The sequence below is a fragment of the Odocoileus virginianus genome, chromosome 24 (genome assembly GCF_023699985.2).
Source record: "Odocoileus virginianus isolate 20LAN1187 ecotype Illinois chromosome 24, Ovbor_1.2, whole genome shotgun sequence".
Lineage (NCBI taxonomy): Eukaryota > Metazoa > Chordata > Mammalia > Artiodactyla > Cervidae > Odocoileus > Odocoileus virginianus.
This window is the reverse complement of record NC_069697.1, coordinates 41,750,296-41,768,954: the sequence shown is the minus strand read 5'-3', so window position 1 is coordinate 41,768,954 and position 18,659 is coordinate 41,750,296. Positions and strand designations below refer to the sequence as shown.

Sequence of the window (18,659 nt, the reverse complement as noted above, 5' to 3'; positions counted from 1 at the left end):
CTTTCCGCTCTCCCTGTTGCTAAGAGCAGAGTCAGACCCTTAGCTCTAATTATATGCTGCCAGACAAAACATTTTAATAGGAAATGTAGTCTCCTCGGTGTGATCCAGGAGGGATCTGCCAGAAGGAATCTTCCCCTAGGAATGCTAAATTGCTTGGGGATTCTAGAGCATCCTGTGGGCATTTGGGGTATGCAACTGTTTCCCAGTATGCAACCATCACTGGTTCTGGTAAAGTCCAGAGTGGGACCTGTAATCAGAGGGAAACTTTTGCCCTGAGCCCACAGTGACACACCCAATGCTGCTTCCTCCCTGGGTACCAGGACAGCAGCTGCTCTCTTCTTAACTGCCTTTTCAAAATACTAGTCTTTACTCAGTGACACTAAAAACCATGCTTTCCCCTTTGGTATTTGAAAAAAAGCCTTTGGTATTTATGATTAGACACCAGCACAACGATATTGCTTTCTTGTTCAGTGATGATGTTTAAAATCCTACAGTGCTTCTGAGTTTAGCAGCTTTTTAACTGTTCTAGGCGAACAAAAGAATTTAAGAGACAAAAACATCGAATTCATCAACAGGGAAGGGACACATGTCTACTTGTGGTTGATTGACATCACTGTACAACAACAACTGATATGACATGGTAAAGCAATTATCCGCCAATTAAAAATAATTTAAAAACAACTTTGAATTCAATCACTCCAAAGTATTAGAACAATGGTGAAATTTTATCCCGAAGGACCTAAAGTTGCCCGATTGGCAAATGTGAATATTTCACATCCCCTCTAATACCTGGAGTTCCAAAGTAATGAAACAGCCTAAGAATGGTAGCCAAGACAGGAGACTCTCGGCTCCGTGGCAGCAAAGCACAGATTCAGCTGTGAGGGTGCCTGTCCCCGGAAAACACCGCGGGCCTGAAAGTGAGCCAATGAGAGGCCATGGCTGGTTCACCACTCCCTCTCGGGCCCATGGGAAAGCCAGGGGGCAGATTCCTGACCCAAGATGCCAGCTCCTCCAAATATTGCTCAACAAGGAAGGCTTCCCCATTACTGATGGCCTCGAAGCCTGCCCTGGGAAGCCCTAAGTCAACAGCACGAAATGAACGCAGAGTCCCCCAGACTCCCCACCCCCAAACCCCTCCACTCACCACAGCGTTCCCTGCCTGTGGGCCTGTCTAATAATGAGGTCCCCAGTGGGATAAGACGTGGGGGCACAGGGTGTTGATGGGGAAGGCAGGAAGGAGAAAGGGCAAGAAACAAAGGGATACTTTTGGAATATGAAAGAGAAGGTAGTCCCCAGTGGATAGATAAATGAATATGTGATTGAAGAGACTGGATGGTGAGAAAACAAGAGAAGAGATGCCAAGGATGAAAACCACAGAGGCCTTCAGGACACCCTGTCTATTCCTACCACAAAACACCAAGTCCCAGGGTTGTCTGTGTGCAGCAGAGACAGAATGGATGCTTTGTGGAAGCGAATTAGCCATCACACAAATCACTCTCTGAAACTGCCCATGGTTACTCTGCTGAAGCAGGGTCCGTTTGATGCAAAACAATAGTCAGGCTACATGACTCATTCAACTGAAGGGCTGGCTGTATGGGTAAGGTTTTTAGATAGTATGGCAAGTTTCCTGTGGTAGAATCTTCACTGCATTCAGACTTCTATTTGGCCTCTAATAACATTCTTAATTGCATGGCACCTGGAAGGAACATAATCAAGCTTTAGCATCATTTCCACTTAGTTCCTTGTAGTCTATGCAGCTTGAGTTATCTTTCAAACGTGTGTCTACTAAACCATTCCAAGCAGTTAGTTTACATGTGCAACCGTTTGATCTGATCTGATAGTTACCCATTGTACTGAATGAAATTCTAGCATGCTGTCTTAGGATATCCAGGACAAAGAAACACAACTTATTTCATTAAAATCAAAATCTGCTAGGGGCTAAGTTCACACTGGGCATAATTAATTATCATCAAGCCCTACACTATTCTATGCTTACTCCTTAAGTAGACAATAATTATATACATGGCATCTATGTAAGTCTCATTATATTGTATCCCAGAAATCTGTCATTTTCTTTGAGTAAATATTACATGATTTAATTCTGGTTGTACACTTTTAGATTAAACTCATACAATGCACTTGGGAATGACAAAACATATTCAAAATGAAAGCATTCTTTGAAAATACAGAAAATGTGCATATTAATTATAACTTTTCTCCAAAATGTTATTGCATTAAATTCCTCTAGACATCTAACTTGCTGTTAGCACTATGTACAAAATATTTAAAAGAAAATACACTGCTGTAAATTGATCTCTGGTTGTGCTCATTATATTTCAAAATAATAAAACAATCCCACTTGGCTCCTTGAATTACTTAATACTTTCCAAGAACTGTTTAATCCAGGAAAGAAGAATATCCAGTTCACTGATGGCTTTGTAGATTCCTTTATTTCCAATCTGCAGATAAAGTAGAAATATTAGAAGCAGAAATATTTCATATCTTAAAAAAAAAGTACCCAAAGACAAGAATTTGGTATACTTACCTCATAAAATGTTCTTTTCATCCTGGTAATGGATTTCATCTCTCTAGCTGATGAAGCACAGGAAATCTAAGAAATTAGCAGTAAATACAGAAATATTGCTGAAGAAGTTCCAGTACTCACTCTTCCATCCACTCAACCAACAATTTTTGAGCATGTTGTGGGCATGAAATACACTGGCAAGTAAATAATACGCTGGCCTCTGTCCTAACAAAGTTTACAGTTTCATGAGGGAGAATAATGATAAATTTTTAAAAAAAGAAAAATCAAAATTTACAAACTGCAACTAAAACTGTGTTTGTAATTCATGTCTCTATGATAGGGATCTACAGAAATGACCCTCTTTCAACTGGATAGTCAGAGAGGGTTCTTTTGAGGAATGACACTTAAATTAAGGCCTGAACGGGGGGAGGCAGCAGGTATATGAGGAAGTAAAGAAAGAAAAGAGGGATTTGGAAAGGATACACAGGTGGAAAAATAATACACAGGGAACCTGAGCGAAAGGTGGGCAAATGTCCTGAGGCAAGAAAGATTACGCCTTCCAGAAACTTAAAGAAACCATGGCTGGAGCAAGAGAGATGCTGGAAACACAAGAGCTGTGGGAATGATGAGAAAAAAATTTTACTTTTTGAAAAATCACTCTGGCTGTTTGAAATATTGCATAGTACAATATTCAGATGTTGATTCCCAGGAGAAAGCACCAGGAAATGAATATTAGTTTCTAAACTGGAAGAAGAGTAAGCTAGTGTCTTGAGAAGACAGCCTGTAGCCTGACTTGGGGTGGGGAGAGATTGGTAAATGCTGGTCTCCTTTGAGGAGGTGAGTTTTCAAATCTGAGCATGATTATCACTTAGAAGTCATGGAGGAAGAAATTCTCCAACTTCCGTTCCTCAGCTTTTTTTCTCCCACAGATTCCCATAGGGAAGACCTTGCATCGGAAGGTAGAAATTCTTCCTGTGAAAGAGGCTTTTGTGATGAGGCATGGAAGAGCTGCACACAGAATGTGAAGGTTCCGTCTGCAGGACTCCCAAGCATAAGGGCCGAACCTCCCTGAGATAAGGGCCATGAATTTAGGGGACGTTTCCTCCCACACCAGACCCTGTGAGGCCAAAACAAGGTGGAACCAATCCAAGACAGTGGTAGCCAGAATCAGCGCATACAGTCAGGAAGAATTCATTTCTTTGTTAAACAAGCATTCATGAAGTGCCTACTAAGTGTCAGATCATGTGTCAGGCACTAAAGACATAATAATGAGCAAAACAGAGCTAGCAAATAGGATAGTGGTAGATGGGAAAATCAATAAAATACAAGATCAATAATAGAAGATAAAACTCTAGCAGTTCTTCTTTATCCCAATTTCCCTTCATGTGAAGATTGTTAGATAAAAAATAATAGTAGTCAACGTGTATTTTGTTAGCATTCTGTGTCAGGCACTAATATGAAGGCTTTGGTTATATTAACTCATTCAGTCCTCAAAACAACCTTATGAGGTAGGTACTATTATCACCCCCATTTTACAGGTTAGAAAACCCAAGCATTGAAGTTAACATTCTGTCAATGTTCACATAGTATTAATAAGTGGAAGAGCTGAGATCCAAACCCAGGTATTTTGACTCCAGAGTATGTATTTAAAAGCCACTATATTACACTATTTATACACTATATATACACTATTATACTATTTTTTTATATTTAAAAAAACTGTATAACTTGGAAAAGATATTCCAGCCAAGACATTCTCCTGTGGAAAATCTTAAATATCCAGTTCCAAAGAAATCTTAGGTCAAAGATTCCTACTCTGTATTATCCTGGGGGAAATACTGGGAATGCCTCTAAAACCCTCAGCTAATTGACAGAGAAAGACACAGAGAGAGAGAGACTGCACAGTGAGGTAATGAACAAAAGACGAAACCCTGTGTGTGTGTGTTTTTGTGTGTGTTTATGCGTGTTTGCATGTGTGTTTGTGTGTGTTTATGTGTGTTTGTGTGTGTGTTTGTGTGTGTATTTGCATGTTTGTGTGTGTGTTTATGTGTGTGTGTCTTTGTGTGTGTTTGTGTTTGTGTGTGTGTTTGTGTGTGTGTTTATGTATGTGTGTGTTTGTGTGTGTTTATGTGTATGTGTGTTTGTGTGTGTGTTTATGTGTGTTTATGTGTATTTATGTGTGTTTGTGTGTGTTTATGTGTGTGTGTTTGTGTGTTTGTGTCTGTGTGTTTGTGTGTGTCTTTGTGTGTGTGTGTTTGTGTGTGTGTTTGTGTGTTTGTGCGTGTGTATTTGTGTGTGTGTTTGTGTGGGTATTTGTGTGTGTGTGTTTATGTGTGTGTTTGCATGTGTGTGTTTGTGTGTGTGTGTGTTTGTGTGTGTTTGTGTGTGTGTTTGTGTGTGTGTGTGTGTGTTTGTGTGTGTGTTTATGTGTGTGTGTGTTTGTGTGTGTGTTTATGTGTGTTTGTGTGTGTTTTGTGTGTGTTTGTGTGTGTTTGTGTGTGTGTTTGCATGTTTCTGTGTGTGTGTCTGTGTGTTTGTGTGTGTCTTTGTGTGTGTTTGCATGTGTGTGTGTGTGTTTGTGTGTTTGTGTGTGTGTTTGTGTGTGTGTTTATGTTTGTGTGTGTGTGTTTATGTGTGTGTGTGTTTATGTGTGTTTGTGTGTGTGTTTATGTGTGTGTGTGTTTATGTGTGTTTGTGTGTGTGTTTGTGTGTGTGTGTGTTTATGTGTGTGTGTGTGTTTGTGTGTGTTTTGCTCCCTTTGTTCATTTGTTTTCCAGACTGGAACTGCAAAAGTAAATTCTAGAAATACCGACTCTAGTTCCAGCCAGGAGAGTAGTTCTGGAAATAATTATTATAGAGGAGACTGCCTATTACTTTTTAAATGGAGAATCTGGCTAGATGCTAAAGCCGTCCAGTCAGAAATTATCTAGTATAAATGTAGTTGGCCCAAACATTGCAACTGGAAGAGAGGACTTCATGAGGATAATCAATACTTGCCAATTCCAATATATCCAAAGTTCTTAGATGCAAAGATCAGTCACAAGGAGCTGAATGAGCAAGTCATAGGGCACAATATCAAATATGCCTGGGTCAGGATTTAGAACTGTAACACTAGAATCCACCTGCCGATGCAGGGAACAGGGGGTTGATCTCTGGTCCAGGAAGATCCACATGCCACAGAGCAACTAAGCCCCTGCGCCACAAACCCTGAGCCCTGCGCTCTAGAATCCGAGCACCGCAACTGCTGAGCCCCGCACTCCAGAGCCTGGGGACCGCAACTGCTGAGCCCCGCGCTCCAGAGCCTGGGGACCGCAATGCTGAGCCCCGCGCTCCAGAGCCTGGGGGCCGCAATGCTGAGCCCCGCGCTCCAGAGCCTGGGGACCGCAACTGCTGAGCCCCGCGCTCCAGAGCCTGGGGACCGCAATGCTGAGCCCCGCGCTCCAGAGCCTGGGGACCGCAATGCTGAGCCCCGCGCTCCAGAGCCTGGGGACCGCAATGCTGAGCCCCGCGCTCCAGAGCCTGGGGACCGCAATGCTGAGCCCCGCGCTCCAGAGCCTGGGGACCGCAATGCTGAGCCCCGCGCTCCAGAGCCTGGGGACCGCAATGCTGAGCCCCGCGCTCCAGAGCCTGGGGACCGCAATGCTGAGCCCCGCGCTCCAGAGCCTGGGGACCGCAATGCTGAGCCCGCGCTCCAGAGCCCAGGAACTGCAACCTCTGAAGCATGCGCACCCCACAGCCCTTTCTCGGCAACAAGAGAGTAGCCCCCACTTGCCACAACTAGAGAAAAAACCATGCAGTAATGAAGACTCAGCACAGCCAAAAATAAATAAATACTGGGGGAAAAAAAAAAAGATTTAACACTGAAAATGTGAGACCGAAGAAGCCAACCAAATTCTGGACATTAGAGAAATTAAATGTCATTAAGGCATTCCTTGATGACGAGGCCCTCTCCCCAGACAGCTTGGGCCTACGGGGCCTCCCATAGTAGGGTAGGGATTACAAGAAAGGTTTGTGGCTTCACCCCATCTAAGGCACATGCCACCCTAAGAAGAACAAAGAGAGCAGAAGGGGAGAAAAACAAGGTTTGGCAAAAAATAAAAACCCATCACTTAATAGTGGCACTGTTTCCTCTAGAGCTCTGTAGGTTTATGGGATTCTTTCTGGTGCCTTGAGCTCTGTTTACTATAAATGACCCCTAGTAAATGCAAGAGTTTTCACTTTCCTCACTGTTATAAACATGTCTATAGACCCAGTAGGATAGCCTGATTTTACTGCTAATTCAGATTTCTTTGCTTGGAAGGAGGGATTCCTTTTACCTTGTATTTCAAGGTATAGTTCCATTTGCAGAAAACAGCATGCAAAATGAAAGGGCAGCAGTTTTGTTCTAAGAACGGCTGCATGATTTGACAGACTCAGGCAAAGCAGTTATGAACTGGACAAGAGGCATTTATTAGTAGGGCTGGAATAACCAGAGATTGGCTCAAAAACAAAAAATAATGTGTGTGTGATAGTCACGGAATAACACAACACAAGGCAACAGCCTAATCATTCACCATTAAGTCAATGGGTGTTTACTGCATACTTACTATATGCTGGGCATATAATCGTGTCTCTGACCACATAGCATTGATTTTACTTAATTTATAAAAGTGCCCAACATGCTGAAAACAGCCTTGGGGCACAAGCAATGGCCCGTAATTGTCAGAGACAGCAAAGGAAAATCACAATACTACATGATACTATTGTGATTTAAAAACAAAACCCGTTCTAAGGACACAGCAGAGGCCATCCAACTGTGGGACCCCAGGAGGCTTCCAGAAGGAAAAAACAAGAGCGTTGCATCTTAAAGGGTGACTAGAATGGGATGGAAGAAACAGAATGGGTGAGTAGGCAGAGGAAGCCCGATGCTCAAAGGTTGGAGAGAACAGAGATTATGTATTTATTTGTTATTATTGTTATTATTTTGGGGGGTCACAGTTGGCAGCATGTGGGATCCTAGTTCCCTAACCAGGGGTCGAACCTGTGCTGCCCGCATTAGGACTGCGGAGTCTTAAGCACTGGGCAACCAGGGAAGTCCAACAGTGATATATGCAAACACCCTTCTGGTCTCAGATTCAGTTACCTGTGATACGGCCCCCAACCTCCAGCCCTCAGCATCCTCTTGTTTCCTCCCTTCATGGCACCTATCAAAATCCGAGAGTTGCTGAAACTGACTGAGGGCATTCTCAAAAGAATTCTGTACAGAAAGAGATATTATCTATCAATTTTTGTTGAATTTCCAGCATCTGGAATAGTGTTCAGCAACACTAGATACCCAGTGCTTGTTTAATGAATGAATCAATGAATGAAATGCAAGCATCAGCTTAGAGCTTTGGGGTTCACAAAGCCCACTGTTTTAATATTAATAGTAGTCTGAAGTATATACTGGGCATTAGTGAGCTCTGTTTAAAAGAATTTCATGAAAAAATAAATGTAATCCTTAAATCTGAATCCCCAGTATCCACAACGTGTTTGAAAAATCATGAGAATATGTATTGTGTATTATATACACTAAAGCAAAACTGAATAATCTCTCCACTGATAATTCTGAGGAAATGAAATAGCTTGGCCAGGGAGCGGACAGCTGTACATGTCATAGTCTCTCACCCTGTATTCTCACAAATAATGAACTCAAATTCTTCCTACAAAAGGAGTTTTACTATACTATAGTCTTTTATGAGCATGTACCAGGCTTCCCAGGCGGCATTAGAGATGAAGAACCCGCCTGCCAACACAGGAGACCGTAAGAGATGCGGGTTCGATCCCTCGGTTGGGAAGATCCCCTGGAGGAGGGCATGACAACCCACTTCAGTGTTCCTGCCTGGAGAATCCCATGAACAGAGGAGCCTGGTGGGCTACAGTCCATGGGGTTGCACAGAGTTGGACACGAATTAACTGAATTAGCACAGCACAGCCCAGCACAACTAAGGGATAACTTTGATGCAAAAGAAATTCTATAATACAATTAGAAAATATACTTACCAAAGTTAAAACTGATGACTCATAAATGATCTCTTTATCTTTCACTTAAACACTATAAGTAAAACACTAACATTAGGCACTAGAAAGGTATTTGATTGTTTAAGAGAATCTCTCCTTTGGAAATTGTTGAGAAAATGTAATTGGAAGAAAATTAGTGTTCTGAGTATGGAAAACAGTAAGGAAAGATATGAACAATTTTACGGAACTACTATGTATTAGGCACTTTGACATAGTATCTTATTTAATTCTTCCAAAAACCACACAATGAGATTATTTGTATTGTTAAAGACAAGTTTAGGACTTCATAGTTAATGAAAGAATAAACCAGAATTAGTCTCACTTCCTGCTTCAGTTTTTATCAGTTCAGCCAATTGTGATTTTTAAAATATTCAAAATTGCAAACAAATAATTGGCAATGCTTCACAACTTGACAGGCTAGTTGCAACTATTTGATCATACAAATTACTTATGATACAAATTACTTATCAAACATTCTACAAGAATTAGACACAAATATTCTATTTGACAAGACTTGCCAAACTTAAAAATTAATCGCATACAATTAATGTAAAGAAACAGAGCTCTCTAATTACCAATTACTATTTAGACTCTCAAAATGTTAATTAAAGTAGATTATGAAATCTTGAAAACTAATGTACTTTTTTTCCAGTTTCAACTTTGAGCACTAGCAATTAGGTGAATTATCCTATGAATTCAACTAAGTAACTATTAAATTCCCTTTCAAGTCTGAGAGTTTTTCTATAAGAATCTTTAAAATGTCTTTTTACATAGAGGCACTTTCCAAGTATCATTTAGACAAATACCATGGGATCGCAAAGAGTCAGACACAACTGAACAACTTTCATTTTCACTTTTCATGGCTAACAAAGATTAAAAATAAAGATATTTATGTTAACCACTGCTTTTTTTTCTTTAAACAATTATACCACCTGAATTACCCAAATCAGACTTATTAAAATGTATAATATTTTACTAGGTACTGCAAAATACCTAGAATGTTCTCAGAAATGATAAGATGACATTCGAATACAGTGGTGCTGGGATTCCAGACATTGGAGTCTATTGTGAAAATTGTTGTAGTGCCGTGTCTTGAGAATGGCTCAAGAAGATGCCAGTCTCGGTGGATTTATAGAGAAACCCTAAACTTTAAAGAACCAGAAAGACTTCTCAAAAATGAAAAAGAATTTATGTCCAGGAGTTTAATAATGAAGCTAAGAGAAAATAACAACACATTGATCACCTTGAAAGAATATTAGAAAATCAATCGTTATATTGAAAACTGATAAATAAAGAAAATGAATTACATGTTTCTTTTTAAACAGTAGAGATGACATTGTTGAAGCAAATGAAATAACAAGTTTTAATTAAAAATATAATGTCATCATTCGGTAACTTTTAAAAATATCTCATACATTTGCATAAACAGCTGACTCTAAATAAAATTGCACACTATCTAGAAAATCACAATATTTAAAACAGGTAAGAACCAGAATTACATGTTTATTCTGACCTTCTTATATGATAAGGTCCTCAGGACAGCCAAACAATTGGGGAGAGATTCTCTTTACATAATTATCCCTATTTATAAATAAAAGAAATAGAATTTTAAAGCATTATTTTGCAATGCTTTATGAATTAATAGATCTAAACAATAATTATCAGAGACTGATAACAGAAATAGAGTCCATATAGTACATTCTAGAAGCTAAAGGAAAGATGGATCACTTGAAGTAGGAAAAGGGAAAATATTAAAAAGAACAAATTCAGACTTCTAGTAACAAAGGCTATAATGTCTAAGATGAAAAACATACTGAATGGGACTAAAGTAGGTTAGATATTACAAACTAAAAGATTTGTAAATTTTGTAAACTTGAAGGTATAGCGATAGAAACTATCCACAATAAAACACAGAAAAACATTGCCATTGACCATAAAAATGACAGCAAGGATTTTGAACAATTTTAACTCCATACACTACTGGTAGAAATGTAAACTGATTCAACCCCTCTAGGAAACAGCTTGGCTGTTTATTGCATCATTAAACATACACCTGACCTATGATCCAGCCTAGGTGTTTACCACTCCTAACACTCAAGTGTTTACTCAACAGAGGTGAGAATCTCTCTCCAAAAAGACTTGTGTGGCATTTCTCCAGGCAAGATTACTGGAGTGGGTTGCCATTTCCTTCTCCAGGGGATCTTCCCCACCCAGGGACTGAACCCCAGGTCTCCTGCATTGCAGGCAGATTCTTTACTGACGGAGTCGCTGGGGAAGTATATAAATATTAATAGCAGCTTTTTGTGTGATAATGAAAAACTGGAAAAAATAAATAGCCATCAATAGATGCATAGATAAAGTGTGGTATATCATTACAGTGGAATGTTAATTGGCAATGAAAAGGGAAGAAGTAATTAATACACTCAATAACACGAGTGAGTCTCAAAATAATCATACTGAGTAGAAGTCAGACTTTAAAGAATATGACACGTATATAGATTTTCCTCACTTTATAATTGTCTTAAGTCCTGATAAACCTATTGTTAATTGAAAATATCTTAAGTCAAAAATGCATTTAAGGGACTCCCCTGGCAGTCCAGTTGTTAAGACTTCATCTTTCAACCTAGCGAGTATGGGTTCAATCTCTGGTCAGGGAGCTAATATCGCATATGCCTCAAGGTCAAAAAACTGAGACATAAAACAGAAACAAGGCTGTAACAAATTCGATAAAGACTTAAAAATATGCCCAGTATACCTAACTTTCCAAGCATCATAGCTTAGCCTAGCCTAGCTTAAACGTGTTCAGAACACTTACATTGGCCTACAATGGAGAAAAATCACCTAACACAAGCCTATTTCATGCTGAAATGTTGAATATCTCGTAGAATTTATTCAATACTGTAATGAAAGTGAAAACAGAATAGTTGTCTGGGTACAGAACGGTGGTAAGTGGATTGGTTGTTTACCCTCATCTCTTGGCTGACCGGGAGCTGTGGCTGCCGCTGCTGTCCAATATCAAGAGAGAGTACCGGGCCAGGAATCACTGGCCCAGGAAAACTGGAAATACATACCTTTTGTACCTCTATAAAGTCAAAAATCACACCATTGTAAGTTAGGGATCATCTGTAAAACCATTTACATTAAATCCTAGGAAATGCAAATAAATCTACAGTGACAGAAAGCTGGTCAGTGGTCCTCTGGAAACAGTGTTGGGGAGGGGAAGGGGAGGGGATTACCAAGCCAACCAAAGAAACTTTGAGGGGTGATGGATGTGTTCATCATCTTAATTGTGGTGATGATTTCACAAATATACACATAAGTTAAAACTACCCAGTAACACACTTTAAATCCATTCAGTTAACTGCATGCTAATTACATATCAATAAATCTGTTAACAAATACATCATAAATATAAACATGCAACATAAATATAAACATACAAATATATTTATAAATATATATAAACATACATATAAACATACACAAATATAAACATCATAAATATAAACATAAATATAAATATAAGCAAAAATATCACTCCTATGATTGTATTTATGCATGGGACTTGTCAAACTTTTAGCAGACCTAAAGCAATTTATTAACCTTTCTCCAAGCTTTTTCCTTCTGATCTCATAGTGAATGACACCACCAACCAGCCAGCTTTCCAAGTAGAAACCTTGGGCTCACCCAATCTACTGCGGCTGCTGCTAAGTCACTTCAGTCGTGTTCGACTCTGTGCGGCCCCATAGACGGCAGCCCTCCAGGCTCTTCCGTCCCTGGGATTCTCCAGGTAAAAACACTGGAGTGAGTTGCCATTTCCTTCTCCAATGCATGAGAGTGAAAAGTGAAAGTGAAGTTGCTCAGTCGTGTCCGACTCTGTGCGATCCCATGGACTGCAGCCCACCAGGCTCCTCCGTCCATGGGATCTTCCAGGCAAGCGCACTGGAGTGGGGTGCCATCACCTTCTCCGCATCCCAGTCTGGGCTTCCCTAATGCCGCAAATGATAAAGAATCTGCCTGCAATGCAGGAGACCTGGATTTGATCCCTGCGGAAGGGAATGGCTACCCACTCCAGTATTCCTGCCTGGAGAATTGCGTGGACAGAGAAGCCTGGTGGACTGCAGTCCATGGGGTCGAAGAGCCAGACACTTCCACTTTCACCCGACTCCGCTCTCTTCGTCAGACTCTCCTTGTCCTTCCTTATGGCACTAGTGTGCACACTTCAGTCCAAGCACCTTATTGCAGTGCTCTTTCCATTGTTTCTGTTGCCTGGAGTCTCACCCCTGCAGACATACAGATGGCCAACAGGCACGTGCAAAGATGCTCAACATCACTAACCGTTAGAGACATGCAAATCAAAACTATAATGAGGTATCACCTCACACTGGTCAGATGGCCATCATCAAAAAGTCTACGAATAATAAATGCTGGAGAGGATGTGGAGAAAAAGGAATCCTCCTACACTGTTGGTGAGAATGTAAATTGCTGCAGCCTTTTTGGTTTTCCATTTTGAATATAGCAGCGTGTACATGTCAATCCCAAACTCCCTAACTATCCCTCCCTTCCCTCGACTCTTTCCCCCTCTGTGAGGAAAACTTCTCTGTTTCTGTTTTGTAAAATAAGCTCATTTGTATAATTTCTTTTTAGATTCCTATAAGGGATATCATACAGATATTTCCGAATGAGTCAGAATCGCCACACCTAGAAATGTCTGCATCCAATAAAAAAAAAAAGAGAGATGACTGGATTGGACCATAGATGCTATTTCTGGTTTTCTTTTTCTTTTTTTAACTCCAGATTCTATAGACCAAGACATGGATTTAGTCTCAGGATCAATTCCTCGAAAGTCTGCCCAAGTTTCAGTAAGATAGAGAGGAGAGCTTTAAAGCAACCAGCAAAGCCACATGGAAGGGGGAGAAAAGTTTCTGCAACTTGCAAAGCTTTGATTCATTGGCATATTCAAGAATTAAGGTAGCCTGAGGTCCCTGGAAGGAAGGGGGAAAAAAGAAACACAGTGACAATTACACATCTGGTGCAGGGCACAGCTGCTCTGTTAGGAAAACTGCCCCCAGCCAATCTTCCCAAAATTAAAGCAAATGTTCAAAAAAGAAGGAAAAAAAATCACATGTAAATAAATGTCACCTACTTCACATTTTATAACTTCCCTCTACTAATCTCTGCCACATCCACTGATTCAGAATTCCACACAGAGCAGCAAATGCTCAGTTAATTTATATTAGACACATGCTTGCTTCTGTAGCCAAAAAGAAAAAATGGTGATTGCCAGAAAAACTAAATACAAGCCTGTTATTAAAATTAAACTTATTTCCCTAAAGCAATATCGGAGGCAACTTTCTAAAGCTCAGCTTAATCCTTCGACTTTCTTTTTTACAGTTTTACGGAGGCGGTTTGTTTACTCCAGCTCATAAAGTCCTTAGCTTGTGAGCCAAATTAACCAAAGCTAATAAGGGTTGTATTGGGAGGGGGGATCATTAGAAGGAAAGACCAGAATTAGGTGGACCTCAGGATGGTTGGCTAGGTGATGTGCTCGTATTTGGCCACAAGAGGGAGCCAGCCGCCTTGGAAAGCCTCCAGGATGAGCCTGAGCGGTACCGCCCTACTCCCATCCTGCAGCAGCCCAAGTCTCTCAAGAAAAGCTCTTGACAAACTAAGGTCCCTTTGGGAACTGACTTCTCCCACAGCAAGTCAAGGCAAACCAGAGTTCCTAGATAGCTCTATGGTTTCTAAGTTTTTCGTCTGAAACATTGCTCGGTTTGGGTTATAACTATTATGTGGTCTCTAGCTATATGAGCTGAAGAAATAAAATCAGTGGTCAAAGCAGACATGGCTTTTGGGAGTTTCAGGGGTCCAGATATACTATACTGTATCAGACGAGGATTTCTAGTACCTCAGCATCATTAACAAACTTCATTTACAATAATATTACATTAAATTGGATGACTCTGTACCTTATTATTTTAATGGAATATGAAAGTTTATGGGAAACTATGCAGCTTATTTAATTTATATGCAAAGTACATCATGCAAAATGCTGGACTGGATGAAGCACAAGCTGGAATCAAGATTGCTGGAAGAAATATCAATAACCTCAGATACGCAGACGACACCACACTTATGGCAGAAAGTGAAGAACTAAAGAGCCTCTTGATGAAAGTGAAAGAGGAGAGTGAAAAAGTTGGCTTAAAGCTCAACATTCAGAAAACAAAGATCATGGCATCCAGTCCCATCACTTCATGGCAAATAGATGGGGAAACAGTGGCAGACTTTATTTTGGGTGGCTCCAAAATCATTGCAGATGGTGGCTGCAGTCATGAAATTAAAAGATGCTTGCTCCTTGGAAGAAAAGCTATTACCAACCTAGACAGCATATTAAAAAGCAGAGACATTACTTTGCCAACACAGGTCTGTCTAGTCAAAGCTATGGTTTTTCCAGTAGTCAAGTATGGATATGAGAGTTGGACTATAAAGAAAGCTGAGTGCTGAAGAATTGATGCTTTTGAACTGTGGTGTTGGAGAAGACTCTTGAGAGTCCCTTGGACTACAAGGAGATCCAACCAGTCCATCCTAAAGGAAATCAGTCCTGAATATTCATTGGAAGGACTGATGCGGAAGCTGAAACTCCAATACTTTGGCCACCTGATGCGAAGAACAGACTCATTGGCAAAGACCCTGATGCTGGGAAAGATTGAAGGCAGGAGGAGAAGGGGATGACAGAGGATGAGATGTTTGGATGGCATCAGCAATGTAATGGACATGAGTTTGAGTAGACTTCGGGAGTTGGTGATGGACAGGAAGTCTGGTGTGCTGCAGTCCATGGGATCACAAAGAGTCCGACATGACTGAGTGACTGAACTGAACGGAATGCAACCCAAGTCCCAGATGAGGATGTAACTTAAACACAAACTAACCAAAGGGAACATAAATTTGTTATATTTTTTTACCCTACTGACCAGCTCACCCTTATAAAAATTGTCTGCACTGTAGGCTGGAATTTGGATTACTGTGTACTTTCATGGACCACAAGAAAAAAGATGTCCTGATATTTTAAAACTGAAAATCTGCTACCAACAGCCCAGAGTTTAAGTTTCGTGACCCTGATGCCCAAGGATAGAAAGCTCATTACCTTCTGGTGACCCAAGGACTGTAATAACCTTCACTACCCCCTACTTTGTGCCACCTACCAGTACAGCCACAGGAGACTGGAGAGCGCATATTTAGAACAAAACCCACTCAACACTTCTCACAGAGGCGAGCCAACTACTGCACAGATCCTGGCTTGGTTGTTTTGCTTTGTTTTGTCTCTATACTGATCTTTAATATCATGGATGTTAGAAATACGGTCACTTCTGCCTTCTTAATGAGTACCCGATTGCTTAGGGTGACGGTGACCATACCACTGCATCAAATAATTTAGGTACCAAAGAAGAACACACTTCTTTTATCATTTTGTTTTGACTGAAACTTTGCCTTGTAAAGGATACAATTCTATACTTACACAAATAAATGAGAAAAAGTCAATCTAAAAGCACTTATCAATATGGGAAAGAAAGAGGAGGTGAGAGAAAGTGAGCAAAAAAGAAAGAGAAAAAAGAGAGAAGAGAAAGGAAGAAAGGAAAGAAGAATAACAAGGACACTCTAGAAAAGTGTTTGGCACATCATTGGTGCTTCAGAAATATTTGTTAAATGAATGAATTAGTTTGGATTTGCACAAAGAGAAACTGATTTGAAAAACTAAATATTGATCTAAGGAGCATCTTATGCTCTTTTAGCTCTCTTCAACTTATTTTACATGTCATTCCTTAAGAAATAGAACATAGTGGCATGAGAAGTTATACAGGATTATTTGATACTGTTTCCCTGGTGATGGATTCTCCATTTGGACTACAAGCCAACAATTAGAAAATCCCTTCACTCACCCGTTGGGGTGAAAACAAAATATGCTATTTTCTAGGTAGATTTCTAGGATCAAAACCATATTTGCTGTGCATACTTACACAGCGGCTCAATTTCTGCCTAAGGCTATGAAATTCTTCCACAAAGTGCATTTCCTTGCAAACTTGTAACTGGAGTTGACCAAAAACATCTTCCATGAAGAAGGACAGAAGTTGTTCCTGGAATCTGCAGTTTTTCTATAAATAAGATAGGAAAAAATTGCCTAAGGTAAACCATGAGCAGCTTTTGTAAAATGAACCAAAATATCCCCCTGATTACTACTTCATGACCATCTGGAAAAATTAAAAATGCAAGGAGAAAAGCATGCAACAAGTAGAAATGTGAGAAAGAAAAGCACCCCCTGGCTTACCATAAATAGCTTTTTTGTTTTCTTTTTTAATAACCGTATATTTTTTATGCGATCTTCCTACAATAAAACAAAGAGAAATAAGATTTATCCAGCATTTCAAATGTCCCTTAGGTCTTCATTCTAAGCAGAGCCTAATACTTACTGGAATCGTTGCTCTGAGGCTTGCTGCCTTGACATAGAGCGTGTCAACAGCTTGGGACAGGGTTCCCCTTGGGTAACAACTTTCGGCAAAGGGTGATTGCTTCTGCTTAGCAATGGCAAGAGACAGGGTGACAAACAGCAACCCAGATCTCAAAATGCAACTCACCCACATTTCCCTCCACCCCACTCAGCTCGTGTCACTCACAGTAACCAGTTATTTGTGCCGGTTAGACGGGAGGATAACCTACTTACTTTAGCCCTCAAGGTCGCCTCTCCAATGAGATGCTGCGAAAGATAACTTACAGTTTAGAAAGAGGAAGATCACTTCAGTTCTAATTTTTCAGAGCTTGCTTCATAATCAAAAAACATTGACCACACCATAGGGTGACATTAAGTAAAAGCTCAAATTTACTGGCAAGGTGGGGGCCCTGTTTCCAAAAAGCATTCAGAACCTCAGATGTGTCTCACAACAGATTTCATTATTTTTAAAAGCCAAGCCATGCCAGTAAAAGAACCCTGATCTCCTGGAGGCTGCGTGACTGTTTTTAAATATGAAAAAAAAGAAAATCTGCTTTTGTAACTAGTATCCCAGAAAAAGTATAGAATGAGCAGCCCTGGGAAACCTGCTCATGACCTCATATGGGTTTGACATTTGTCCTTTGCCAGATCTTTCATCTGTCTGCCCCTACCCCACCCAGCAGAAGCCATCATTCTGCAGCCCACCATCAAGACTCAAGAGAAAAATTTTCCAATTGTATTCAAGAATTTTTCCACCTCATACATTTTAACTCCCCCAACATACTCAAGACTTTTTTGAACCAGGACCTGGAATTAAGACCTACTTAATTAACCTACCTAATTAACCTATTAATTTAATAGGTTCTCTATCATCGGTCCATGGGCTTCCCTGGAGGCTCAGACAGTAAAGAGTCTGCCTGCAGCGCAGGAGACCCAGGTTCTATCCCTGGGTCGGGAAGATCCCCTGGAGAAGGAAATGGCAACCCACTCCAGTATTCTTGCCTGGAAAATCCCACAGACTGAGGATCCTGGTAGGCTACAGTCCGTGGGGTTGCAAAGAGTTGGACACGACTGAGCGACTTCACTTTTCACTATAACTGTTTTGTTTTTTCATTTATTCCATTAACAAATTTTTACCAAGCATCTATCTATACAAAGCACAGTGCTTGGAACCATGGGCCCACATACTAAAGTAGATGCTCCATGGACTTCTGCCCTCAACTCTGTCCCAATTCTTCCCATGGCGATGTTTCCTTTTGCATAGCATCCCCAGGATAACACATGGACACAGCTCAGAACCATATACTGAGAAGCAGCGCTAGGTCACCAAAGCCCAGGACGAATGGCACCAGCCTCAATCTGGGCAAGTTAACACTAAAACTCTGGTTGTGATAAGAGATTCATCAAAACTAGGAAGAATCAATAAACAGGCATCAGAACACAAGACTGAATTCAGGGCATCACAGGAGGAAAGAGAAAGTATAAAGTAAAAAAAATCCAAACACATGGGAGTATTTTCTGCTGTTTCAAAAAGTAGGTGGGTCAGGACTTTTCTGGTGGTGTAGTTGTTAAGACTCTGGGCTTCCCAAGCAGCGCACGTGGCTTCGATCCCCG

At 40.5% G+C, this 18,659-nt stretch overlaps 1 protein-coding gene across 1 annotated transcript; it reads right to left on the bottom strand.

The window, feature by feature from the left end:
• Nucleotides 1-1,896: 1,896 nt before the first annotated feature.
• IL26 (interleukin 26) lies at nt 1,897-17,221 on the bottom strand. Its single transcript, XM_020881705.2, has 5 exons — nt 17,029-17,221; nt 16,887-16,943; nt 16,579-16,713; nt 2,546-2,611; nt 1,897-2,459 (listed from the first exon to the last, which is right to left on the bottom strand). The coding sequence occupies exons 1-5, from the start codon at nt 17,197-17,199 to the stop codon at nt 2,373-2,375; spliced, it is 516 nt and encodes a 171-aa protein (XP_020737364.1). The 5' UTR covers nt 17,200-17,221; the 3' UTR covers nt 1,897-2,372.
• Nucleotides 17,222-18,659: the final 1,438 nt, after the last annotated feature.

What these genes read in the sequence shown, in the direction of transcription:
- IL26 (XM_020881705.2), bottom strand. Translation starts at nt 17,199, where the DNA reads ATGTGGGTGAGTTGCATTTTGAGATCTGGGTTGCTGTTTGTCACCCTG. An exon ending in GCCTCAGAGCAACGATTCCA is followed by an intron (nt 16,944 to 17,028) that starts GTAAGTATTAGG and finishes GTTTTATTGTAG; the next exon opens with GAAGATCGCATAAAAAATAT. An exon ending in AAACAAAAAAGCTATTTATG is followed by an intron (nt 16,714 to 16,886) that starts GTAAGCCAGGGG and finishes TCTTATTTATAG; the next exon opens with AAAAACTGCAGATTCCAGGA.